The sequence below is a fragment of the Glycine max genome, chromosome 2, assembly GCF_000004515.6.
Source record: "Glycine max cultivar Williams 82 chromosome 2, Glycine_max_v4.0, whole genome shotgun sequence".
In the NCBI taxonomy this organism is placed as follows: domain Eukaryota; kingdom Viridiplantae; phylum Streptophyta; class Magnoliopsida; order Fabales; family Fabaceae; genus Glycine; species Glycine max.
In genome coordinates, this window is record NC_016089.4 from 10,637,148 (window position 1) to 10,665,055 (window position 27,908).

Genomic DNA, 27,908 nt, shown 5'->3' on the forward strand with positions numbered 1-27,908 from the left:
TCCCATCTTCCACATTCCAAACGAGATTGTAAGTTGTAACACAGTTCAAAACATTAAGTGTACGTACTAATTTACAAAACTCATAGCTAAACCTTTTTTTTGTTATTTATTTTATCTGAGAAAGCTCATCCTCGAATTAATGAATCGCAAAAAATAATTTCATCCTCTGACCTATGACCATCCTTGCTTTAAATAATTAAGATAGGTGAACAGTTACCAATTTGCGAAGTATGATAATGCATCTCTTATTATTGAAGCGAGAAAGTTCTGCAAACATTTTTTTTTCTTTGCATGCAATCCTGTTCAAATATTCACGTAATTTATGCATTAATAATTGTCCATGATTGACGGAATTGATTAGCGAACAATGATGAAATAACATTTTTTTTTCTATTTAGGTATAATAAATTAAAGTATATTAAAGATACGTTCAATTTATCTTTTTATTTATTATTCGTAATTTTAAACTCTATAAATTTTGTATCTAATACTATATGTTATACAATTCTATCAATTCTTTCAAAAAAATACTCTATTAATACTAAATATTAGAACATTCAATTTATTTTTCTTAATTTAAAATTTTAATATTTAACATTCTATACAAATAAGCTTGATTGGTCTACATTAAATACCATTCTATTAATGATTTTATAATATTTGAATTATAATTATTTGAATTTTAATTTGAATTATAATTTTGCTGATTAGAAAATTTCCAAGAAAAATTTAATACAAAACCTCCGATTGATTTTTTTTTTACTGAACAACACCTCTCATTGATGTTTTTCCCATAAAAGAAATATACAAATATAACGGATAAAAGAAATGTACAAATATAATAAAGTTGTTTTTCTCTGAAGTAATTCTAGTTGTTAACAAATAAGCTATTTGGGGGGGGGGGGGGGGGGGGGGGGGGGGATTAGGCCATCGACATTCATTTAATTGAGTAATTGAAGCATGAATAAAAAAAATGAGTAATTGAAATGCCATGATTGAAGAAATGTAATGGATAATACATTTATAAAGAAAAAAAAATGACAATGCATTAAGAGAAACAAATGATAAAAGGAAGTAAAAGATTGAACCAAAACCTGGCATAAATGATAAAATAGATGTGACAAGATGGCATGTCAATTTTACAAATTGAGCTGTAGCTTTTTGTTGTTTTTTTTTTTTTAATTTAGAGCTTTACCCTTTTATATATTATAAACGAATTTTAACAATTAATTTTACTATTAATGATTGTAACTCTATTTATTTATTAGAGTGAAATTCTTTTACAATCATGTTCTTTTGTGTTCTCATTTAAGTGGTTTGAGTCTATAACTACTAACTAGTCTTCACTTATCACTAATTTCTAGTAATTTGTTATTTTGTGTTGTCGCTGACAAAAATGAAGTCATCATGATCATCACTTTAGTCCACGTGCAATTCCCCTAGCACAAGTGATTTTGAGTGGATGAGGAGGATAAGAAAGGAGACACGCAGCACTACCTAGGAGCATTCTCTGTGCCAACTCATTATCAAGCTTGCTTTAAATGTTGTTTTCCTAAATACTTTATGGATTGTTATTAGTTTGTTTTTTTCAAAATATATATTTAAAAACCATGGTTTGTGCGTATGAGACAAGGTGCCTACACATATAAGGTGGCTTTGTTATAGTGTTGTAGTTCTACTGCGGCTAGCTTTTTTAATTGGATACTTCTGTGTTCTCCTTCCTTGTAATTTTCTAGTATGCACATGTTACATCAAACTGAAGTTTTTGGTTTTCATGTTTTGGACTTGTATACTTTGATGGGGCTGTGTATTTTAGTTCTTATATATATGCTTACGGGGCTGCTATGCTTACTAGAATATAGGGACCCTTTGCATTTGGTTTTGCATGAAAACATCTTCGAAGTTCAAACTAAAAAATTCTGAAGCCTCAAGGGCACTGTGTTTGAAATGATACTCTTTTTACTTTTTATCATTATTATCAATCTTCTTTCTTCTTTGCAAAATTAATGCATGAAGGAATATCATATGATTGCATAGCATTAAAGAGCCGGACTAATAGTCCAAACTCCAAGCTTACCATTAAATTATTATCATTAGTTTGCATCACAAGAATGACTTGTTAGAATTCACATGTTGGTGAGAATTCTCTCTGCACATTATTCATCAATGGCTTAAATATGTTTTAAATATGTTTAGGTTCTTAGAATTCACATGTTGGTGAGAATTCTCTCTGCACATTATTCATCAATGGCTTAAATATGTTTTAAATATGTTTAGGTTCTTAATAAATGATTAATTTTTGTTTTGATCCTTAATAAAAGTTTTCGTTGCATTAGATCCTTGATATACTAAAACTTTTGTTTTGAGTCCCTATAATCAGTTAAGTCATAAGTGATGATGTGACATCATCTCAAGGGCTGATATGTTTTGAAAAGATTTGTTTGCAAGCTATCACGTGATCACTTAACTGACGGCAGAGACTCAAAATAAAAATTTTAATATATCAGGGATCCAATTTATTAGGGACTTGATAATTGGTCATTAATCAAGTACCTAAAACATATTTAAGCCTTCATCAATCCTAGGCTGCAAATTTTGCTAACTTCTGTTTCCTAACTTCATATGCCTAGTCCAAGATGATTTCTTTCTGTTGGTTATCATTTGGAACTTAAATGTTCTTGTATAATCTTTGTTTTTATAATATATTTCAATCTTTCTCAGAAAAACATTCAAGACAAGATGACATTTAAGAAAGACTTTAAACAACAAATGGTGCCTGAGTGGGAGAAAGAGTACATGGACTATGAAGGCCTCAAAAGAATATTGAAAGAGATAAAAAACAGCAAGCAAGCTACACACAATAGGTCCTTGCATCACAGGCTCAGACTTGAAAGGGCATTCAGTGGAATACACTTGCAAGGTAGCAATCATCAGAGAGAGGGGGATATTGAGGACCAAGTTATAGAAGTAAAAACATTAGAACAAGATGGTTCCAGACAGTTATATAAGACCAACTTTCAGAAGTTCGATGAAGAAGGAGGAGAGGTTGAGGCAAGACTCTTTCAGAAGCTTGATGAAGAGCTCAACAAGGTCAATGCATTTTACAAGGATCAGGTGGAAGCAGCCCAGCATGAAGTAACCCTTTTGAGTAAACAAATGGAGGCCTTGGTTGCACTAAGGGTAAAGGTGAAAAGTCCAGATACAGGTAAATACAAAATTCAAACAGTAGTTTTATAGTTATTTAAGCACATAGTTCTACTATTGGGAGGACTTGCAAGCTTTTAGAGGCAAAATTTGAGAAATGTGCATCAACTAGATGCTTTTTATGTTGGGAGGATTGAGAAAAAAGATATAGGAATAGGATCACAATGTATTTGAGGCCACATTAAGTCAAATAAATGTACACTCATTATATGTTTTTCTATGTTGCCATGCACATGTGAATATCTGTGATTTTCATTCAAAATAACTCACTGACACTCATAGTGGCAACTTAGATGCTTTTAATCGGTAGAATTAATTTATCTATAGTAAATATTGTCTAGAAGACTGAGTTTGACCTGAATCTGTAGGATTGAAACAGATTATCTCCTCACCTGAAGAGACTATGGATGAAAGTCATCAGCAAAAAGATTCTATGGTTGGACCTGAAGATAATCCTCTTCAACAGGCCAATAGAAATACTCATCATGAGGAGCAAGCAGAAGCAAACAATAATTACATCACAAAAGATCCCTTGGAAATCCTAGAGCACGTAAAGGTTGATAATGTTCCTCAATCTCCAATATCAACAATTAAAAAAGCTTTTACTGATTCCAGTGATAATGAATTGAGCTTCAGCAAAGAAGAGCTGAGAAAAGTTGAAGAGCAACTGAGACTTGTGTTTGTTGAGTTCTATCAGAAACTCCTCCATCTCAAAGATTACAGGTAATAAACAAAGATTTCATGGACCTTATAATTACTAATAAAGCCAAATGTTCTTCCATTTCTAAAAGCCGTTTTGCCATGTGCCTTTGTATTTATACAAATGGATGCGACAGTTTTATGAACCTCTCAGCATTTTCCAAGATCATGAAGAAGTACGAAAAGGTTAGAAGTATACCAAGTACTGCAGAAACTTCAGTTTTATTCGTTACATTCTTCACAATTTAAATTCAACTGATGGCATTTAAAAAAAAAAAAACATCGTTCTGTTCAGAAACAGAATTATGACAGTTTTGTTTAACTTCATTTTTTTTCTCGGAAAAGCATACATCAAGGGCAGCATCTGCAGCATACATGACAGTAGTGGATAACTCCTATGTGGGCAGTTCTGATGAGGTTAGTTTGAATCATATGTTTGCTATATTCACAGCTTCAATCATGATTATTTCTTCCTTGTACTTCTTGTGATGGTTTTTTTTTGTTTTTTGTGTATCAAGATATATATATATGTAAAAGAAGGAGATATATTACGTAGAGGAGCTTCTTTAATATTTTATTCATCTTCACATGACCCCTCTCTCAGCTTGAGTGGTCAAGTGGGGTAATTTTTCTCATCTCAAGAATCTCTATTTATAGACCTAGGCATTTTAATCTTAAAAAGAGGACACAAATTTATAATTTACAGATAATGTGACCATATAAAGATACTTTCTCAGAACTTCATAGATTCATTGATGCATTTTCTAAAGTTTAAAATGGATAGACAAGACAAATTTATTTCACTAAATAACCATATAAAGATGCTTTCTCTGAACACATACTGCTCTTAAGATATCCTTGGAATTAAGTGTTCCTTTATTATGACTATTGTGCACCTTTCTTCTTATTTGTTTGTAATTGTGATTTGTGGTTAATGTCCGGTTTCCATACTCTGATCTAGAAAAATAGCTTGCCATCATTTTAAAATGAATCTGTTATCTAAAAACTTTTGTAGTCATTCACAGTTACATATTAAGGCTTGAAATAGTGTTATCCTTCCTTAATCCTTAACATCCCCAACCATCTTTGTGATGCTATCTGTTTCATCTGATTTTAGGTTAACTTTCTATTGGAGAAAGTGGAGTCTACCTTCATCAGAAACTTTACACACTCAAATCACAAAAAGGGGAGGAAGCTATTAAGGCAAAAAACAAAAACAGAAAGGCACAGCACAACATTTTTCACAGGTAAATACTAAATAACACAATGTCGGTTAGGTAATTTTATGTAAATGATTAAATCGAAGTGTTGTTCTAAGCTATCTGATGAATGTTGAGTGTTGACTAATGTGTACCTTACCTTGTTACTTATAGGTTTCTTTTCTGGTTGCTTTGTTGCTCTATTTGTTGCTACTATATTAAGAATAACATCTCAACAATTCATAAAGAAGAAGGAAGGGACATTTTACATGGAAAACATTTTCCCACTATACAGGTGATTGTATTTTATAGAACCCTGTTAGCATATCTATCTATTGATATGCTGATCAGAAAATCAACTACTGCTTTTATTCTGTTTCCATAATATTCATGATGACTTGATCTCTTTATTTCCAAATTATATTTTAAGATTGGAGTATTTTTTGCAGTCTTTTTGGATATATCACTCTGCATATGCTTATGTATGCTGCAAACACATTTTATTGGAAGTATTATCGGGTCAATTATCCATTCTTATTTGGCTTCAGGCCTGGAACTGAATTGGACTACAGAGAAATTTTCCTTCTAACCGCTGGTCATGCAGTGGTTGCACTACTATGCTTCTTAATAAATTTGCAGATCGGGATGAACCCAAGGAGTCGACACTATAAGACAGCTAATGAACTTGTTCCTCTGAGCTTAGTTGTTGTAAGATGCCTACTTTGGATTTAATCTCTTAGCTGACTATTTCATATATAGTTTTATAAGTACATTTTCCTTGATCATTGATCCTCACCATAATTTTTCCTTAACTATATATACTTCAATAGCCTCTTCAATTTATTAAACTCTTGGTTTCTTGTGCAGCTTGTTCTTTTGATTACCTTTTGCCCTCTGAACATCATATACCGCTCAAGTCGTTTCTTCTTTATCCGGTGCTTATTTCGCTGTATATGTGCTCCTTTTTTCACGGTAATGGAAATTGGAAACAAAGAGGCAAATTTTGAATGACATGATTAAATGGACTATATGCAACTGAAAATTGAATTATTTTTGCAGGTTAGGCTTCCAGATTTCTTCTTGGCTGATCAGCTTACCAGCCAGGTCTTTTGCTCCTATGGATTCATTATTCATATGTCACAAACATTAACATATTCTGAATTAATATTCTGATATCTTATTCCATGTTTTACTTTTGACTTTAGTTCCAAACCTTCAGGAGCTTTGAGCTTTACATATGCTATTATGGTCTTGGAGAACACTCAATGAGACAAAAGAAATGTCACAGTCATGGTTTCTATAACGTACAGTATTTCATCGTTGGCATCATTCCTTATTGGTTTCGCCTAGCACAGGTTCACAATTTTTTTTTCTTTGCATATGCCATCTAATTTCTATGTTCATCATGTGATCATGGCATTGTTTGTACTGATAAAATATGTAGAGTATCTTCTGCCTTTCAATTTATAAGGTAAAGTGTTATATGCTCTAATGCCTTTTGATGGTTTATTATGTCACTTTATGATTGGTAGAAAAGATAAATTTTGGTTGAAAGGAACTCTGTACGGTCTTAAAACCTTAGAAGAAGCTTTGAAAGACAGTTTCTAATTTACCAATGTTAACAAAAGTGACAGTTTATGTTTGATGGGGCTCTAGTTCATTCTTTCTATTCCTAGATGAATGGTTTGTAAAATTGGTTTGAATTCGAATAAATAAAAAATGACAACCACATCTATTCCTGTATCTGAAGTCCATAGCAAAGGTATGAAAAGCTATAAACTAGTGAGAACACATACTATGTTTACCTTTCTCTTGTTTTAAGATATCTTATTATAAGCAAGGTTTCTGAACTCCTGTTGAGGTATGTTTCTTTGAGATACAAAAGCAACTTCATTAACTGAGCATATAATACTTGTGTAGTGCATGCGTCAATTCTATGAAGAGGGAGACATCAACCGTGCATTCAATGGCTTAAACTATCTCTCAACAATTGTTGCCATGATCTTTAGAACTACCTTTGAACTAAAGAAGGGATTGAGTTGGAAGGTGTTGGCACTTGTAACTTCAGCACTAGCAGTACTTCAGAACACATATTGGGACATTGTCAGGGACTGGGGGCTCCTTCGAAGGCATTCGAAGAACCCCTATTTGAGAGATCAACTCATACTTCCACACAAAAGTTTCTACTTCATAGCCATGGTAACAATAAATGAATAAGTTGACCAAAGGAGAAAGGGTGTGTGTTCTTCTATATATGGTTCTTGTATATTAATTCAATCTCTTGCAAATTCACAGGTCCTGGACATAGTTCTTAGAATTTCATGGATGCAGTTGGTGTTTGAAATGGATTGGAGCCCCCTTCATAAAGTGGCAATGATCACAGTTACTTCCTGCCTTGAGATTATTCGCCGTGGCATTTGGAACTTCTTTAGGTATCTTCTTTCAGATAAGAACTTACATATATGATATTTTTTTATATTTCACTCTAGTACTTACATTAGTATGCATTAGTTTGAAGTGATGATATAATGAATGAAATGTCATTTCATTAATGTCTAATTACTTATATCTAAATTTTTTATGTCATTTTTTATTATTTAAAAAAATAATTTTTATATTTTATTAAATTAAAAAGAAAATCCTGAAGAGTCTAAGAACATGTTCTCAGAACTAACCGAGGACATCGTTCTGAACATCTTCTACAAGCTGGAAGAAGATCCTCGCTTAGCATGTAGGAAGTAATTATAATTACGCCATGATGATGTGAAAAATTTGGGTACGAGATGAGAATCTGTCTATCGTCATTATTTCACATACCAGTATCATTTAAAGTGAAATATAAAAAAATATAAGTATAAATAAAAGTAAATTTTAGATAATAAATTAAAAATAATTTATTTTTCAGATATGATAAACAGATTTAAGTTTAAATTTTTTAGTTTGGTTGAATAAACTGTTGCCTAACTACTTATAGGAGAAAAAAATAAGAAAAAAAACAAAATAAATATATGCAAAAATTAACTTATATATAAATTAAAAATTATTTTTTAAGTGAAATTAATATGATAGCTTCTACAAATTAATTTATGCGTTAATTTGATTATGACATTGACTTTAGTATCTCCATGAGATATTCTAGAATATTTTTTGTATTATGAATATTACCAGTGTATTGAATGGAAGATATTGCATGACACTTTGTAACCACACTCAGGTTGGAGAATGAGCACTTGAACAACGTTGGAAACTACCGTGCCTTCAAGTCAGTCCCTCATCCTTTTAGTTACTATGATGATAAAAATGACAAGGATGCTTAGTGGCACCCCACTTCAGTGCATGATTACAGCAGCTGGAATTCATAGCAAAAATGTACGTTGAATTGGATATGAAACGTAGTATGAAAGAAAATTCAACATAGTATCAAAGAAGCTGGGACATATACAGGATTTAATAGATTTGGCTTTTACTTCTTTACAGAGAAATCTTGATAAAAAAAAAAAAAAAAGAACTTCAGCAAAGAGATTGACTGTTAAGGAATTTTAGCTCAAATTTGCAATTCGTGTTGGGAAATAAACGTTTATTTGTATGTAGAGATATGGATACAAGTTACTGTAAGCCAAACTGTGGAACTGGCGTTCGTAAGTCTGTTTTTCTTGTCCATCTTTTCAACTAATCTTAATTTTACCTAAGTCTGCTATTTGAATACTATAAATATTTACTTTAAAACTGATTTAACGTATAATTGTAAGCTTAAAAGTATATTTGCAAGGAATTACGAAAGTTATGGAAAAATCTTAAACTTGTGTTTTAAACTTGTTTCCACATTTGTGTTAAAGATATTTTTTCTGGCAGTATTAAGGTAACAAATATAAAATCAACTAATAACTATGCAAGTATTAGTTTTTCAAATTTAAAGATTTTTTTAGCTTTTATTTGTTACAACATTAATACTTGGAATAGGAAGTTAAGTAGAGCAACAACACATTTAAAATTTCTTAAATTCTTTAGTTACCAAAAGAAAAATCCTCTCAACTGACATTGGGTGTCACGAATTTGTTTGGAGTACTAAGAATTTGATCTTTTATTTGTCAACATTAAAAGATCAAAATATTACTTTGAAGACAAGGTTTGTCAACACGATGTTGAGACTTGACAGGAAGACAAGGTTACTGAATTTTATTCTCGGTGATCCTTTATTACTAGGCCACAACTAATTGTGACATGCTATGCTTTGGTTTTGAAATAAACTTATGACATACTTTAACTACTTTTTAACCCCCTTTTTATATGTGAATCAAGAATACTCTCAATTTCTAAGCGTAATTGGCTTCATTTCACTTCACGAATTCCAAAATTTAAAATAACACATGAGAATGCCTGATTGTTAGGACAAACATGCAGACATTTAGGACGGTCAATTACCAAGGTACAGCATCCATATTAAGTTATGAAAATAGAAATAAACATGCTATTTCACAATAGATAAGAAAATCCCCCATAGAGTATATTCAATCAGAATCATGTCTTCTCCTCTCCTTATCTTTCTTGTGTCTCTTCCTGCCATCTGAATCACGAGAATGCCCCCTCTCATGTTTCTCTCGTTTCTCTTGCTTCCTATCCTCGCGAGAATGATGCTTCTCACGCTTTTCACGTTTCTCCTCCTTCCTCTCTTCACGTCTTCTCTTTCTTCTACTTTCATCTTCTGAATCATCTGCAGTCTTCATTGCTGGTTGACTTGGCAAAGATACATTTTCCTCCTCAGCTGGTGTATCACCGAGTGAAGGCTTTGAAGAACCAGGTTCTTCCCAAGGGCGTGGTTCTCTACAGAGTACAAACAGAAGGAATTTTAAGTAACAAAATATTGGTAGGGAAATCCTTGACAATAAATGTGATTGGTGGCATAATAGTTTCGTTGGTGAAGCATATTTTCAAATGAATAAAATGTATTCAATATTTTAAAAGATAAATTTTTAAAAAACGAATATGCGACAAGTTATACAGGGTACAACCAATCCACATTATTGCCAATTGCAATTGCGAGAGACGAAACAATGACAAACTAGGCAGTGGATTGGTAAACCCAGCATAAGCAACTGAATATTCATGTCCAAATGATCTTATTGCCAATCCACATTATGTCTAAATATAATGATCTTATTGTCCATGTGACCAAAAGCAAACCCAGCAAGTTATTCTTAATCCAATCACTTTTTTATGATTCACAAGTCTTATAAGGAGTATTTTGGCAATATTCATAAAAGTTAGTTTATGGAAGAAGGATTCACAAGTCTTATAAGCAGTATTTTGATCATATTCCTAGCCAATGTGGGACATCTTTACACACATCCCTTACACATAGAACAGGACATCTTGTGCGTGAAATTTGTAAGACTATTCATCTACAAGTGACCCAATATTAAGATTGGATAGGCTCAGATACCAATACCATATTAGAAACAAATCGAGCCTAACTCACACCCAAAAGTCAGCTCTAAATAAGAGGAATGTCCAAGTCTTAGAAGAAGTATTTTAGACATATTCCTAACCAATGTGAGACATCTTAGCATTTTGTCATGAACTAAACCAAAAACTTAAAACTGTTAGGTGAAGACACATGAAAGATTTTATAATATATTTCTACGAATGTACTAAAAATCAGAAACAACTGAAACAGAAAACAGAAAAAACTAAAGTAAATATAAATAAAAGCAAATCTACTTTATTGCATTGAAGAATGTTCTGCTTTCCTAGTCACTTTACCTTGCAAAACCAAGACCTTGAACCCTTGCTGCTTCAGCATGACCTGCACCTACGTCCTCTGCTGTAGACCCCCTCTTTACCAGTTCTGAAAACTCATGTTTATCAAGACGGTTACCTTGAGGACGGTTAGAACGCTTGGGAGCTAAGCCAAGAGCTTCCCTCATTGCCTGCTCCTCTTCTTCCTTAATTCTTTTTATCTCTTCTTTTGCAGCCTCCATTTCTGCATTTTGGGACTTTTTATCCCTGGTATACCAGAAAAGATCTTTCCCTGTTGAATTAAAAGAGGAGATTCAATGATGCTCTTTTACTAAGATAATAACAGTGAGCATTGCAAGAAAATTAGATCAATGAACTACACTAATGAAAGAGAAAGGTATATAATGAATACAATGAGAAGAGGTACTGTCCTACATACAGGTTCAAACCTGAGAGATGTCATGGTAATAAAAAAACAAAAAAATAATGGAAAATAAAATGTTTTACATATGAAGTTTCCTGCCTTTCCAGTTATAAAGTGATTTTCATTTAATTTTTGGGTGTGGCCCAATATGTGACCAGACTCAAAAAAGTTCACAGTGCAACCAAATAAGGATCTTCCAGGAAGATTGGTGGTTGATGTAAAGGTTATTAGGGTGAACAATTTAGGCCCCATACAAACCTATATATTTAGGCCATGGATTAAATCTCTGTAGCAGTTAGGTTTTAGGTGTATTGGGATTAAGGAGTTAGAGGAAGTGAACTTTGAATTAAAAAGTTGAAATTTAGCCTAGATTTGAGATTAAATTTCTTCCACAGAGAAGACACTTTTATCAGATCTTTCCCAATAGCATCAAATTTCATGTTCTGTCTAGATTTTAAACAACCTATTTCACTGGAATTTGTAAACCAACGACTGATCAGTCAACATTTTGATTAACTCAAACAAAGAATAAGACAAGATTAAGTTTGAACAGTTAACTGAAACACATGATCAAGAAGACTATAAACAAAAGATAGTTTGAATAACCATGTCGGAAAAAATATCATAAGAGAATTTTGGTGGTTCCTGTAGAAATATCTCCTTATTTATCTTTTTGCATTAGACAAAATAAATATACACATTACAGAAGACTATCAGCTTCCATAATGTCCTACACAAGAGGGGAGGTAGAACGATAGCCTCTATGGCTGTATATAACAGAACAACAGGATATTCTCTCAATTTTAGTCAGATGGTATCCTATTTAAAATCAAAGTGGAATCTAAGCTCTTCAAACGAAAACACCAACTTGGGTAATGAAGTATAGCACAGCACAGAGTTTCATTGTTCCATTAGTCAATTCAAAGCATAAAACGGAGATATAAGGTTGGCCAAGTAGTTGGGGAAGTGTGAAGGGAGAATGGAGGGGAGAGAGGTCGCAGGTTTGAATACCCCCAACTGACATTTGTGACAAAAACTAACAAACTAACATTTGCCGATCAAAACATAAAACTACAAATATCAATTAGAGGCATGTTATGAGTCCCCCAAAATGATAACCAGAATAAAACATGCCAAGGGCAGCCATATCCCCCAGGCATCATGAAGCAATGTCTGCTAATGTAACTAAGCAATGTTTTGCCTCCATGCCAAATGCAAGATTATAAAAACAAAGTATGACATTTTCATGAATGCTGAGCTGAAATAAATACCTTTCTGCCATCTTCCAACAGGAGCCTTGATACTGTGACCAAGATAGTTCTCCCTATGCTTATCAGCTTTCACATCCTCCCAAGTGAATTCTGGCCATCAAGAGTAAAACACAAACAAACATCAATATCATACATAGATAATTAAAATTATATGCATGAGTTTTTTTACTCCTAAGCATGAAGTTTGTGAACATCATAATTCTAGGGTTCAATACGATCAACTCATAGAAAATAAAAATAAAAAAGACAAAACCCCAATTTGTAGAAACCGTCCATCACACCAAATTGAAGAACGAATTCGTGAAATTGGATCACGGAGAGGAAATTGCCAATTTCAATATTTGACAGATTTCGAAAACGATTCAATACCCAAAAAGAGAGAGAGAAAGAGAATTTTTGGAAAATAGCGATAAAACGAACATGACTTACGATCTCGACCACCACGAACGCCACCTCTTGTTGGATGATACATGTCTGCTCGTGATCACTGCGTTTTTTTCCTTCGTCTGTTCAAAAAGATTTTGCCTTTCAGTCTTTCACCGCCTCATCAAAAATCTATTATGCAATGAAATAATCACGTTTAAAACGCGTTCACCCAGCGCTAGGGTTTGTTTGGTTCGTAGTATTAGGGATTTAGGTTGGTTTATTTATATAATTCTTCCCCTTGAGTTTTAAAAATTGTTCGCGAAATACTATGTAGTTTTGAAAAATTAAACATTGTTTCCCTTGTATATTTTTTAAATTTTAAAAGAATTAAAATTAAAGAAAATTTTAAAGTTTACATGATTAATTTTTATACATCATATTTATTTTTAATTTGATTCCAAATTAATCTCTATGCACAAAGAAGACTCAAATAAAAAAACATAAGTAATATTATGTGTAACAAATTAAAATATTATTTTACTTCTTTAGATAGGAAACAAAACTTAAGAAGTGAGTCTGGTGTAACTCAACCTTATGAGATAAATATGTAACATAAAAATTATTTCGCACTTTTATATATTTAATTGATCATATCTCTAATTGATATGGGATTAAAACACTAACCCACCACCACCATGGTTGCAGTTTGTGTTGCACTTAATTCGAAAACTTGTGAGAAGATGCTAATGAAATAAATTACACCCAGCTCAGATTTAGTGTTTTGTTATTGATTGATGACTGATACACCAACAGTAACCTTTTCTAATTTTATTTTATTTTGCGATTTTATGACTCTTTAGAAAAGTGAGTCCTTATTAATTATTACACCATTCATAGGTCTCAAGATATAATGTTTTTTGTTTAAGAGAGGACTCGTGAGTTCTGATAAGCTTTTTAGGAAAAGACACAGAGCAGCTAAAGGAATAAGAAAAAGACAAAATGTATCGAGAACAATCAAATTTTCGAACTTACAATTCATTTCCCATGACTTAGCCAACAGAAATGGCTTAAGGGTATGAAATTCTGATGTATTTCAAAATTATCAATACACCAAATCATTAAAAGCATAATATGTCAATTCATTAAAATCATCCTTAGGATTAGGATACGATAATTTGCTCATTCTCTTTTTATCCTCTTTTTTTTTTTTTTTCTTCACTATGTATACTAAATTTGAATTGTCAAATATTCATTGAATGAAACTTTCAAGAGGCGGATGAAAAAAAAAATCTAATGAAGATATAACAAATGAAGGGGCATCTTTTGCTAGCCTCAACATAAGCTAATATTTCCTCTCATTTTTCTTGTTTTTTTTTTTTACTCTTTTGCTTTCCTTTCCCTGGTTTCCTTCAAAATTCTTGTAATCTCTGATCTTTGGGCAGTAATCTTGATTCTTAACAAAGCAAGTTAGTGGAATCAGTGCATATTTTGGATTCCATTTCCTAACTCATGATGATACCTGACTAGAGTTGTGAGGACCTAGCAAGTCATCACAGTTATTTTCCTCACACAGGCACTCATGAGGGTTGGCATAGAAATAGTCCTCCTCCTTTGGCTTATCTAATATAACTCTTCGCCGAGTTGGCTGAGCAATTCTCGTCTCGTGAACCCGTCTTACAGCATCTGCAAACTCAATCCATGAAAGGGTTCCATTCTGATGCATATCAACCAATTCTACCACCTTTTTTCGATCCAATAAGATGGTCCTTTTAAAACCAGAATACCTGCACACAAACTAATCGGTGAGAAACTTTCCACACATCATGTACGATCAAACAGAACTACTAAGACAAATACTTGCAGCACACTCTATCACGCTCTTCAAAACATTTTATTATTAACTGAAATTTATTGAAAATCACAAAATTTTGAAGGTCCCACTTATTTAATGTGTTGCACTCATAATTTTATAATTTTTAAAATTTTAACCAATATTAAAAAATGTGTTAGAAAGTATGTTATTAACACTCTTCTCGCTAACAATACACTTGAAAAATTTCTTATGGATCCCGCTAATAGTGTGTTTGGATTAGCAGGGAAGACCCAAAAATCACATAAAATACGTGAAAATCTGGAAGCAACAATGAGCTACTTTGCTTAAATTAATCGATTCAACATACACACTAAATCAGTGGGACCAATTCTATTTGGGACCAACATGAAATTCATTCGTTTTAATAGAACGTGTTATTGTGTCAACATAGTGTGTTGGTATTTCTCAAAATCAAATTTCAACCTGCAAGGGTAAATACATACCTACGATGACCTTCCACTAGTTTTGCCATGTTCCCATCATAGGTAGGAACAAATGTGTTACTGGCTTCTGAAACCATAAAATCCAAGGCTGCCATCTGTGATGAATGATTCTGGAACTGCCGCAAATCATCCCAAGTTAGCAATGTGTCCTTTTTCACCTAAAATTGCAACAAAAAAAAGTCAGATGCTGCCATGCAGAATAATTTTGAAGAGCAGAAATGAGGATGACAGAGAGAAGATGCATAATTTAGATCAGGTTCAACCACTACAAGAGCTAGAACAATTTTCAACCATAGTTTTGAAAGGTTTTTAGCAGAATCAGCCATGTGCCTATGTCATACATATGTACATGGACAATTTTGCATAATCCCCATAAATCCATTAGTCACAGTGATAATTGTTATGCTTATGCATACTTAGTTTGTACATTTAAATTTCATAGAAATTATCTAATTTCTTCTCTCTTAATGCTTCTTTTGACTTAAAAATATAGGAATTTAACTTCTTCTGAGTTTTTATCTTGAGAATGCTAAAGTTAGAGTGAATTTACAGTGTTTTGGTTCTATGTTTTGTAGAGTGTTGAGACAACAGAAGAAGCGGTATGAAAGATGTTGAAGAATTAGAGCAGCGCGCCAGTGCATGCTCAACTAGAAATCAGTTGTATCGAGCATGGGCGCTAAGCGCGCGCATGTAGGCTTAGCACACGCTCACATAAGCCAGCTATACTTTGCATGCGCATTCAGCGCGCACATGCAGGCTTAGCGCACAGTCATTTTCAGACAGCATAATTGTGCATCGTTTTAAAGACAATATAAAAGGCTATGCTATGCTTTTTGGAGGGAGATCGTTTAGGGCATGCTCGAAAGCAAAACAATCCACTTTGGGAGCTCTTCTTCCATTTTTCTTGTTTCAACTTTTGTTTTTGAACCTCTCATATGAGAGGCTAAATTATTCATTGTTGGGGGCTTGGATACTAAACACTCTTTGATGTAATGATTTTTACTATCCATTTAATGTTATTTCAATATTACTGTTTCCTTTCTAAGTTTATTACCTTATTGATGGTTTGATCATCCATTCACATGTATGTTATAGGATTTTAATCATTAGAAAATGTTTTTACCCTAAGAACTTAAAGGAACTTCAAGGTAATCCATGTCTAGGAATAGAATGGTGTTATTTAGCCTTATTTATGTATCTTTATTCTTAAAGCAAATTATTTGGTTTAGCTCAAGGGATTAAGAGTGAAATTAGATGATTTAAACTCTTTCACATGAGGAATCATGATTAGAGTAGTTTAGTTGATGAAGGTAATAGTTGAAATAACTTTAAATGGTGAAAACTTTTTAACATTGCATCAAGAGTAATTTTGGTAGGCCAAGCATCCAACATTTCCACAAAAATATGCACTAAATTATTGGGGAGATTCGAGGGGTACACCTGTGGACCACGAGCCACCACATAAGGAGACCTGACACCACACTCTAACCCAAAACCTTAAGGCTCAAGTTTATAGGTCTTCTCCTCACTGATATGGTGCTCAACCTTTCTACTTCTACCCGATGTGGGACTTCACCTCACACTTGTAACCCAACACATCTCCCCCTCAAGTGTGAGTCTCTTCCACATGGTAGTCTCCTCCTCTAGCGGAAGTCTTTTATCATCCACGAGTATAGTCATAGCCACTCATGGTACTTGCCCTGCCCGCTAGCCATTCTGATCACCCTGCTCCACCTGCGGGGCACGCTGTACCCCTAGTCATTATGGCCATCTGTGGTACTTGTATACTCGTCTGAGCCGGAACCTAATCGAACCATCAGCTCTGATACCAATTGTTGGGGAGATTCGAGGGATACACCTGTGGACCACGAACCACCACATAAGGAGATTTGACACCACACTCTAACCCAAAACCTTAAGGCTCGGGTTTATGGGACATCACACCACTTTTGGAGATGGAGCTTGGAAGGTAACAAAAGGCAATCTCGTTGTGGCTCGTGGAAAGAAGCGAGGATCTCTTTACATGATTGCAGATGAGGATATGATAGCAGTTACTGAGGCTGTCAATAATTCAACCATGTGGCATCAAAGACTTGGACACATGAGTGAAAAAGGAATGAAGCTTATGGCGTCAAAGGGTAAGCTATCAAGCCTCAAGCATGTTGATGTTGGTGCTTGTGAACATTGTATCCTTGGAAAGCAGAAAAAGGTCAGCTTCTCAAGGGCAGAGAAGACTCTTAAAGTTGAAAAATTAGAATTGGTGCACACAGATGTTTGGGGGCCAGCCCCAGTGAAATCTGTTGGAAACTCATGCTATTATGTCACCTTTATCGATGACTCTACCAGAAAGGTATGGGTTTATTTTCTTAAAAATAAATTTGATGTGTTTTCTGTGTTTAAAAGGTGGAAAACAATAGTTGAAAATCAGGTAGGTCTAAAGGTTAAAAGTCTAAAATCTGACAATGGCGGGGAGTATGATAGTCAGGAGTTTAAAGACTTCTGTTCAGAACATGGGATCAGAATGATCAAGACAATACTAGGAACACCTGAGCAAAACGGTGTTGCAGAAAGGATGAATAGAACCTTGAACGAGAGAGCAAGGTGTATGCGGATCCAATCTGACTTGCCTAAAACATTCTGGGCAAAAGCAATAAACACAACAGCATATCTCATCAATAGAGGACCATCAGTTCCTTTGAATTATCAGTTGCCTGAAGAAGTATGGTCTGGAAAAGAGGTAAAACTTTCACATTTAAGAATTTTTGGTTGTGTTTCATATATACTGAAAGACTCTAATAGTAGAGATAAATTGGATCCGAAGGCGAGGAAGTGTTATTTTATTGGTTATGGATCTGACATGTATGGCTACAGGTTTTTGGATGACCAAACCAAGAAAGTTATCAGAAGCAGGAATGTTACCTTTAATGAGAACTTATTTTATAAGGACAAATTTTCTGCAGAATCTACATGTGCAGGTAAACTGTCAGAAATTTCTGAGAAAGCAACACTGGAAGAAATTTCAAAAAGTGATGTAGCCAACAGAAACCAGAGTACAGGCGTAGAGGTTGAGTCAGAACCAGAACCATCAACTCCTCCAAGAAAATCTAGCAAAATTTCAGTACCACCAGATAGGTATTCCCCTTGCATTATTTGTTGTTAACTGATGCTGGAGAGCCAGAATGTTTCAGTGAGGCTATGCAAGGGAATGACACTATTGAGTGGGAGCTGGCGATGAAAGATGAGATGACATCCTTTCAGAAGAATAAGACGTGGTCTTTAACTAAATTGTCAGAAGGAAAGAAAGCGTTACAAAATAGGTGGGTCTATAGGCTAAAGGAAGAATCTGACGATAGAAGAAGATACAAGGCGAGACTTGTTTGTGAAAGGGTTTCAGCAGAAACAAGGAATTGATTTCACAGAGATCTTCTCTCCAGTTCTAAAGATGACTACCATCAGAGTTATTCTGAGTATAGTAGCTACAGAGAATCTTCACTTGGAGCAGTTAGATGTTAAAACTGCATTCTTGCATGAGGATTTAGAGGAAGACATCTATATGACCCAACCAGAAGGTTTTGAAGTGTCAGGCAAGGAGAATCTTGTGTGCAAGCTTCACAAAAGTTTATATGGCTTGAAACAAGCACTGAGGCAGTGGTACAAGAAGTTTAATGAGTTTATCAGCAACTCAGGATTCAACAGATGTGACATGAACCATTGCTGCTATGTTAAGAAATATACTAATAGTTATGTTATCCTTATCGTGTATGTTGATGACATGTTGATTGCAGGATCTAGTATGACAGAAATTAACAGGTTGAAGCAACAGTTGGCAGAAAACTTTGAAATGAAGGATCTTGGTCCAGCTAAACAAATCCTTGGTATGAGAATTCTTAGAAACAGATCAGAAAGAATTTTGAAGTTGTCTCAGGAGAAATATATACACAAGTTGCTTGACAAGTTTTACCTTGAAGATTCTAAGACCAGGAATACCCCTTTGGGATCTCATTTGAAGTTTTCAAAGAAGCAATCTTTGCAGACAGATGAAAAAAAATGTTACATGTCAAGAGTACCATATGCATCAGCAGTTGGGAGTTTGATGTATGCTATGGTGTGTACCAGACCTGACATAACACATGCAGTGGGAGTTGTCAGTAGGTTCCTATCAAATCCAGCAAAGGAGCATTGGGAAGGCGTAAAGTGAATACTCAGATATCTAAAGGGTATTTCAGAGATGTGTTTATGTTTCAAAAAAGGCAATCTCACTTTACAGGGATTTTCAGATGCAGACTTGGGAAGAGATTTTGATACCAAGAAAAGCACCACAGGCTACATTTTTACTTTGGGAGGTACTGTTGTGAGTTGGAAGTCTAAACTTTAAGATAGAGTTGTTCTCTCAACCACGGAAGCCGAGTACATAGCTATCTCAAAAGCAGCTAAGGAGATTATTTGACTAAAGAATTTTCTCAATGAATTAGGGAAAGAACAAGATAATGCTCCAATGTTTAGTGACAGTCAAAGTGCTATAAGTCTTGCTAAGAATCCAGTCTTCCATTCTAGATGCAAGCATATTCAATTAAGATACCATTTTATCAGGGAGTTGATAAATGATGGAGACTTATCTTTATTGAAGATCTTAGGATCAGAGAATCCAGCAGATATATTGACTAAAGCTGTTACAACTAACAAACTGAGGCTTTGCATTGCCTCAGTTGGCCTTCAAGGATAATTGAAGATGAAGGCGCTACACTAGGTAAAGAGTCGATAAATTCATTGCTTACAAGGAGCTGCTAGAGTTTGGAACTTAGACCCCAAGTGGGAGAATTGTTAGAGTTTGTGGTCTTAGTTCCTTCGTCCCACATCGCTTTGTCTGTAAAACTTGTGTGGTCTTAGTCCCACATCTTTTGGTTTGTAAAAACTTGTGTCTCATTAGTGTTATATATAGAGATACCTTGTAAGCTTTTATGTGCAAGTAATAAAAAGTTCTCCTAGTGTAGCCGTGGACGTAGGCACATACATTGTGTGCTGAACCACGTTAAACTTTGTGTCTTTTCTCTCTTCCCTTTATTTCTTTCTCTTCTTTTATTGCTCTATACTAACAACTGGTATCAAGAGCTTTTGGTTACTCCACGGGATTTTCTTAGTTTAAAGGAATTAGTAGGAGTCTTCTCAATTTAGAGGAGGCAATGGGAGTAATGGCATTATAAGAGGGGAAGGTGAAGATCGAGAAGTTCGATGGCAGAGATTTCAGCTTTTGAAAGATGCAGATAGAGGATTATCTATATCAGAAGAAGCTGTATCAGCCCTTATCAGGGGTTAAGCCAGACGACATGAAGCAAGAAGAATAAAACTTGCTAGATCGACAGGCTCTTGGCGTGATTAGATTGACATTAGCCAAGAACGTCGCGTTCAACATCGTAAACGAGAAGACTACTACAGGCTTAATGAAGGCGTTATCAGATATGTACGAGAAGCCGTCGGCAGCCAACAAAGTATACTTGATGCGCCGGTTGTTCAACCTCAAAATGGGAGAAGGTATCTCTGTAACTGATCATATTAATGAATTTAATACTATTCTTGCCTAGTTGGAATCGATGCAGATTAAATTTGAGGATGAGGTGAAGGCATTGATTCTATTGTCATCACTACCGGATAGTTAGGCTGCAACTGTTACTGCAGTTAGTAGTTCTACGAGGGAGAACACATTAAAGCTTAGTGACATCCGTGACTTGATCTTAAGCAAAGATGTTCGCAAGAGAGATTCAGGAGAATCTTCCAGCCATGTTTCCAATTCAGCATTGAATACTGAAGGCAGGGGAAGGACTATCCAGAAGGGTCAGAATGGTCGAAGCAGATCAAAGTCAAAAGGGAAAGGTCAAAGAAAATTTCAAAGTGATGTTACTTGCTGGAATTGTGACAAGAGAGGTCACTTTAGCAATCAATGCAAGGCACCAAAGAAGAACAAGTCGCACAAAAACAAGAAGCGCGATGATGATGAATCCGCAAATGCAGCAACTGATGAACTTGATGATGCATTAATTTGCAGTTTGGATAGTCCTATTGATTCATGGATCATGGACTCAGGTGCGTCGTTCCACACTACTCCCTCTAAAGATTTATTGTCTAACTATATTTTTGGAAAATTTGGAAAAGTTTACCTTGCAGATGGAAAATCTCTTGACATTGTTGGAAAAAGTGATATCAACATCAAGACCTCCAGTGGATCCCTATGGACATTGCAATGTCAGACATATTCCCGCCTTAAAGAGAAATTTAATATCATCTATAGGACAGTTGGATGATGAAGGGACTTCACCTCACACTTGTAACCCAACACATCTCCCCCTCAAGTGTGAGTCTCTTCCACATGGTAACCTCCCCCTCTAGCGGAAGTCTTTTATCATCCACGAGTATAGTCATGGCCACCTGCGGTACTTGCCCTGCCCGCTAGCCATTCTGACCATCCCGCTCCACCTACGGGGCACATTGTACCGCTAGTCATTCTGGCCATCTGCGGTACTTGTATACTCGTCTGAGCCGAAACTTGGTCGAACCATCGGCTCTGATACCAATTGTTAGGGAGATTCGAGGGGTACACCTGTGAATCACGAGCCACCACATAAGGAGACCTGACACCACACTCTAACCCAAAACCTTAAGGCTCAAGTTTATGGGTCTTCTCCTCACTTATATGGTGCTCAACCTTTCTACTTCTACCCGATGTGGGACTTCACCTCACACTTGTAACCCAACATAAATATCACCTTCCACACCCCCCAAGTGTCTGTTTTTCTTGTCTCTTACACCTTGCTATGTTATATCGGCTTTTAGTCATTACGTTGCTTAAAATTCAGTATATACAAACTCTGAACACAATCAAAGTTGGACTCGACACTCGGTCTTACCGTTTTAATATTACTTTGACAAATTGATACACTTGTCAAGGAGTTAACACACAATTATTCAACATCAGTGCCATTTTAAAAAGGTCCAAACAATAAACAGAAAAGTGGTAGGAAAAACTACAATACCAATGAAAACTCACAATTTGTGGAAATGAAGCTCTTAATTGTGCAAGTCTACGTTCACCACCATAAATCTCACCAGCTGCAATATAGATCTGTGTCTCCCTACCAAAACCTAAGGCTCGCAGAACTAAGGCTGCCTCCTCTGGTGTCAAAGGACATAGACCCTGTGATCTCCTCTCATCAGAAACTATCTCCTTTTCTCTCCACCAAGGGAAAGCATATCTGAATTACAGAAGCAAAATCAACATTTTGTGGTTCATAGCAAAATTTCTTATAACAAAAACTCTCCATTAAGTGTGTCAAAATACTCCAAATCCAACCAGCAAGTGCCTCCATTAGCAAAAGTAACTAGCATGTGGATCAATCCCTACTTATAATATGCTTATTTCTCATCTCAAATCCAATAGGAGACATAATAACTATTTCAAATCAATGGTAATTTAGCTATGACAGGGAAAACAAACATGATATTCATTTGTATCTTCCCTGGCAATTGTCAAATAAGAAGCATCTATCTCTCAATTAATAACATAAGCAAGAATGAATGACTTAAAACCCAATATATAGAGCCAAACAAGAAACATAAATACCTCAGCTGCTTGAGCTCTTCAGCTTCTTTATCAGTGCAACCGCAAGTACAACCTGAGAAAGCCAACATGTCCATCTCATATCTCAGATGCAATGCCACAAAAGATCCCTTCTCATGAAGCATCTGAATCAATTTGTGCCCCAAATTCTCAATTTGAGGAGTGAATTTAAGTGCCTGGTAATTGACACGACACCTGAGTTTCTGTAAATCAAGTGGAAGACCATTGTTTGCTAGACGGGTATCAGTTTTGTTAAAGTGTAACACCTTATGTTTTTCAAAAAGGGGTAAAATCTGCAGTTGGAATTAACAGCATTGGATTAAATTCAACATATGTACTGGTCATAATAAAGGAAGACTATATTAAAAAGTAAGTATATCCTTACTTCTTTACACTCAATGAAGTGCTACTTTAGAATTTTTATAACTACTTTGGCATTGCTACATCAGAAGCAACAGTCTAATTTATAAATAGTAAACACAAGAAAAGCAACTTAAAGTAGTACTTCTGGTTTTCTTCATAATCAGATTATTTCAATTTAATTGAAAAGTTGAAATGCCCCAATTCAATGCTAATATATTTCTTAATATAACATAACCAATAGACTCCATATCTTCTCCTGCATTGCACGTTTACCTCTCCTGTCATTCCCTTTTTGATGAACAGATTTAGGAAAAACACTAATAATAATTTGCAGAATTTGAAATTCTCAGAGCCAATTGTTGTGGAAACAATTGACAACTCAGAGGGGGAGTCAGGGACGGAACCAAGAAAAACATGGGGGGGGGGGGATTTTCACATGGTAATCAAAATAAAAATGACTTAGTTTTACTATTAATAATTGTTTAAAATTTAGTTCAATGAAAACTAAAATATCATATATTTATGAAAGTAAATGTAACTACTTTTGATACAAAGAAAACACATACAAACAAAAAAGATTTCAAGCCATCAAGATCATGATAAGTATTTCAGACAATAAAATCAAATCAGCACAAACTCATGGTTATTTACAGGAGGAAACATTCAAAGTAAGGCATCTATAGCCTAGGGTTCTGCTAGATCAGGAGGGGGGGGAGGAGGAATTACAGTCACTTTAGAAATGACTCCTCATATGAAAGGTTAAAATAAATTTTTAACCATTATCCCAATACACCCTCCACCATGAATGGGTACAGACAGTGAAGAGGCATTTCAATGACAATACAACTGAAAAATTACACTGCACTCCAATTTGTATAGTGCAATTTCTCAGTTCTCACGGCATTTTAGTCTAAGTGCATCACATATCAAGATGAAGAGTAATCAAATAACAAAATTAATAATTAGTAAGTAAAGAATGATTTAGAACAAGAAATCCATAATAATGCCGAAGTCCCAATCAATTTGTCAAAGGATAAAATTACTGAAATACAAAATTCATCCTACCTTCATGTCTACTAAAAAAGACAACAACTATGTAACACTGCCATACAATCAGAAAAGTTAACAGCTCGAAGTCCTTCTCAAAAAGCATTAAAAAGTTATTGAATATGGGAGAATTACACCCTCATATCATAATACTGACAAATTAAAGAATCCATGCAGTCTTAAAACTACACATTTCAATTACATAAAAATAAAGGTGAACAATCATAATCACAATATCAAACTTAAATTGCAATATGCATAGTATATGTTTTTGTCTTTTTGCTCAAATGAAATTAAACTAATAAAATGTGCACACCTGCTCCAAGTAATATTTTTCATTTGACCAGCTAACAGGAGGCATCTCCAAGGTAGAGAATCCATGTTTGCTACTGAACTTTTTGGGCACTCTTTTCACTATCCGAACTTCATCTCTTAAAGAATCAATGAAATGCTTCACATCAAAAATGTCCTCAAAATTGCTGCAAAAAGAAAACTAAAAAACTTAAAATGACAAGGAGGCCAGCCAAATAAGAGGATACCCAACTTTTTCTAGAACAAAGTATATACCTAGGGTCTGCCCAGAATGATGTCTTATCAAGCTCTGGAACAACCAATGTGAGATTCAAAAACCGAGCAACTGTTACCATATCACAAATCTGAAACACCGCACCTCTAAATGAGTATTTTTGCTTGTCATACAATAGAAACAGAGGAATGGCAGAATAGGAAGTACAAACCGCAGCACGCATTTGATTCAAGCCCCCATTGCAGGAAACTCTAAGAAAACCATTACTTGTATAATTTCCTGTAAGGTTTCAGGTCAAAAGGCTTTAACATATACCAAAATGAGTTAGAAAATACAGGTAAAAACAACTAAATATCCTATCTATCAAACCTATACATTTGTAAGTATTGCTCTATACTAGTCATAGTATACCCATTCACAATCCTTTTAACAACTACAACACACAACAATGGAAATCAAAAGACGGGGAACAACAACAGACACAATTTTATTCCAGCACTCTGGAAATTATCAATACTAATATCCAAAACAAAACCCACAAGCAATCTACCTCAAGCAAGCAGCTTCGAATAAATCATGATCTATGCATATAAAATAGTTATGAAAGAAGTTCTATAGAAGGACATCACATAAAACCTACCAGGCATGCACAAATTACCTCTTTTATTTCAACTTAGACAGGTACATGTAAAACTACCAGGCATTCACATATGCATGTCTTAAGATCAAGCAGTAGACCCTATGTTATTGTCATATTTGCTTTCCATTTAAGTTCCTCCTGCCACCCCAAACCATAACTGAACGGGACCACATATCAGTATAAAGCAGCTCGTCTTGCAGGAAATCCTTAAAACTTGGTGATAAAACATCAAAATTAATGTCGCTATTCAGAATTCAGTAAGATCTGATTTTTTCTTCGTTTGAAATTCTAATGCCCTCATCATGTATCCCCCAATCACAACTTTATAATAACCCAAAGGCTGTTAGAAAAACCAAGTAATGACAACCATAAGGTCATTTTAATGATAACAATCATAAATCCATACATCATCGATGCTCCAAAGAGATTTCACAATCCACAAATCTAACAGAATTTGCACCTACTTTTAGTTAATGACAACCATAAGGACCATAATACGTCTAACAACAAAAATAACACGGGCAATAATTCACATCAATTTCATTGCTCATTATGCTATATCCACGGTTACACGTCAAATGGAGATATAAGGTTGGTTGGTTGGATGGTTAAGAAGGAGGGAAAGGCTGCGGGTTCAATCCCTCCTGCTAACAAAAATAATAACAAATAACATTTGCCAATAAAAAAGAAGAAAAAAAACACTACAACTTCAAATTATTCATTTCAGCGAACAAAAACTTAGTTGTAAGACAAGTATTCAGTAAAGAAACTAACTTGGAGGAAGAACAACAGGAGGCGATTGAGCAACCCCATTGTCCCCTTGTATTGGAAGCTGAACTTGGGCTATGTGATATATACCATTAGTAATTCCCGAAATTAAATGTGAATGCCATAGTTCACTCACTGTCATTAACTGAACTAGACACGTCCACACCACAATGCTTGAGCACACACGAATGAACCAAACCCTCAAACGTGTCCTAGGAATCACAGAACTCTGAAGTTTATCACACCTCACTTGTATACCCTCTGATCTAACCTCCATTTCTCAGCCACACACCTCATTGCCGCTTCATCGAACCTTAAAACCTTCACGCATTTTTTCCAACATTGCCACAAAATCCAAATCAACATAACACAAAAAATACAAAGATTATTAAAGAAACTCGTTAATGCACATTATAACAATGCAAAAATTCGCAACCCCATGAATCCCTACCTCGGGCACAAACAATGCAACAAAGTGAATGAATCTTTTGGAGAAATTGAAACCGACCCAGAATTGGATTTGATGCAAATTATCGTTGGGGAGGCTCAAAAAAGGATCTTTTTGCTCCAACAGAATTCGAAGCGCTTCAAGAATCAATGGCGAATTTTTTTATAAAATAAAAAGTGTTTTAGGGAAAGATTGGGATTGCAAGAAGATACAAAGATCCAAGAACAAGGGAGTGAAGGGATAGGATCAAATCTCAACGACGAAAAAACGGTCTTGAAATGCATTTTTGGATTCCCTTTTCTGGAAAAAAAAATTGTTTATTTCTCTCTCTCTCTCTCTCTTTTTTGCCTTTTCTATCCCACACGACGATTTCGCCAATCTCAATGGAAGTATTTCTCAAGAATGATGCAGTCAAAATGGATAAGGATAACTGAAAAAAAAATGGGAAAAATTAAAAAAATTCGTATGATTCTACTATTATAATTCTAACAACTTCTTAGCCAATAGTGAAAATTCTAGATTACAGAATATTCATTATTTTATTAATAGTTATTTACTATTTAGATAAAATAGAATCTATATCTATATTATATATATATGGGTTTAATTTCTTTTTTCATGAATTTTTTTAGATCTTCGTTTTTAGTCCTTAATATAATTTGCCACTTTTTATATTTATTTTTTTAAGTACACCTCTCTTTTTCACTTTTAAACTCAAATGACTTAAATAATTTTATTTTAAATTATTTTTTATTTTTCGAACGATTACACACTTTCCTTCCCCACGACACTTCAAAAATATACTTCTTTCATAGAAATAAAATATTTCATTTTCTTTTATTAGAATTCTTTGTCTCTTTCACTTCATTTATTACCTAATTCGATATCTTGTTTTGGTCTTCCTTTCTTTTAGTTTTAGTTATGTAATAACTTTATTCTCTTGTCATAAACAAGGAAAAGTGTTTATAATTTTTGAATTTCTATACATAATTTGCACATGTTATATAATTTGATTAGAGGTGAAATATAGGCACATTATCATGTTTTTTTGTGTAACTTTACTAAAATGATTGTCTTATTGAATTTTGGAGCATATGCATAACATTTTTTTTATTAAATTTTGAAAAATATTTTTTGAAATACAAAAATTAAACATAATATCCGAAAGTACCTTTAAAACCTATTGTTGTGTATTCCAAAAAGTACATTCCTGGAATAATGTTTAATTTTTTTCTATTAAAGATGTTATCATTGAGGACAAGTGGCATTGGGAGCTTTTGTCAGCTTTTGTC

General features: G+C 34.4%; 3 protein-coding genes across 7 annotated transcripts; 1 reads left to right on the plus strand and 2 right to left on the minus strand.

Annotated features, from left to right (window-relative positions):
* The first annotated feature begins 1,640 nt into the window (after positions 1-1,640).
* PHO1-H13 (PHO1 family protein) lies at positions 1,641-8,820 on the plus strand. Of its 3 annotated transcripts, none has more exons than XM_006574850.4 (14): positions 1,641-1,724; positions 2,722-3,205; positions 3,573-3,927; positions 4,041-4,089; positions 4,249-4,320; positions 5,021-5,150; positions 5,277-5,397; positions 5,552-5,810; positions 5,970-6,074; positions 6,162-6,206; positions 6,308-6,457; positions 7,023-7,301; positions 7,398-7,534; positions 8,317-8,820. In XM_006574850.4, exons 2-14 carry the CDS (start codon positions 2,740-2,742, stop codon positions 8,417-8,419), a joined length of 2,271 nt encoding a protein of 756 aa, XP_006574913.1. In that variant the 5' UTR covers positions 1,641-1,724; positions 2,722-2,739; the 3' UTR covers positions 8,420-8,820. The 3 variants fall into 3 exon arrangements, with proteins under 3 accessions (XP_006574913.1, XP_040868071.1, XP_006574914.1); XM_041012137.1 differs by having other exon boundaries at positions 5,651-5,810; XM_006574851.4 differs by having other exon boundaries at positions 1,647-1,735.
* Positions 8,821-9,419: 599 nt separating this feature from the next.
* On the minus strand, positions 9,420-13,079 carry LOC100787874 (glycine-rich Kinase phosphorylation domain-containing protein). The gene is made up of 4 exons (NM_001317597.2): positions 12,963-13,079; positions 12,534-12,623; positions 10,863-11,130; positions 9,420-9,923 (listed from the first exon to the last, which is right to left on the minus strand). The coding sequence occupies exons 1-4, from the start codon at positions 13,003-13,005 to the stop codon at positions 9,611-9,613; spliced, it is 714 nt and encodes a 237-aa protein (NP_001304526.2). The 5' UTR covers positions 13,006-13,079; the 3' UTR covers positions 9,420-9,610.
* Positions 13,080-14,131: 1,052 nt separating this feature from the next.
* Positions 14,132-27,044, minus strand: LOC100795625 (rhamnogalacturonan I rhamnosyltransferase 1). Of its 3 annotated transcripts, none has more exons than XM_014766483.3 (9): positions 26,620-27,043; positions 26,175-26,489; positions 24,972-25,039; positions 24,802-24,890; positions 24,551-24,713; positions 22,828-23,000; positions 22,255-22,459; positions 15,216-15,373; positions 14,132-14,683 (listed from the first exon to the last, which is right to left on the minus strand). In XM_014766483.3, exons 2-9 carry the CDS (start codon positions 26,443-26,445, stop codon positions 14,407-14,409), a joined length of 1,404 nt encoding a protein of 467 aa, XP_014621969.1. In that variant the 5' UTR covers positions 26,446-26,489; positions 26,620-27,043; the 3' UTR covers positions 14,132-14,406. The 3 variants fall into 3 exon arrangements, with proteins under 3 accessions (XP_014621969.1, XP_003520091.1, XP_040868074.1); XM_003520043.5 differs by having other exon boundaries at positions 22,828-23,117; positions 26,620-27,041; XM_041012140.1 differs by having other exon boundaries at positions 22,828-23,117; positions 24,802-25,039; positions 26,620-27,044.
* Between the last annotated feature and the right edge of the window lie 864 nt (positions 27,045-27,908).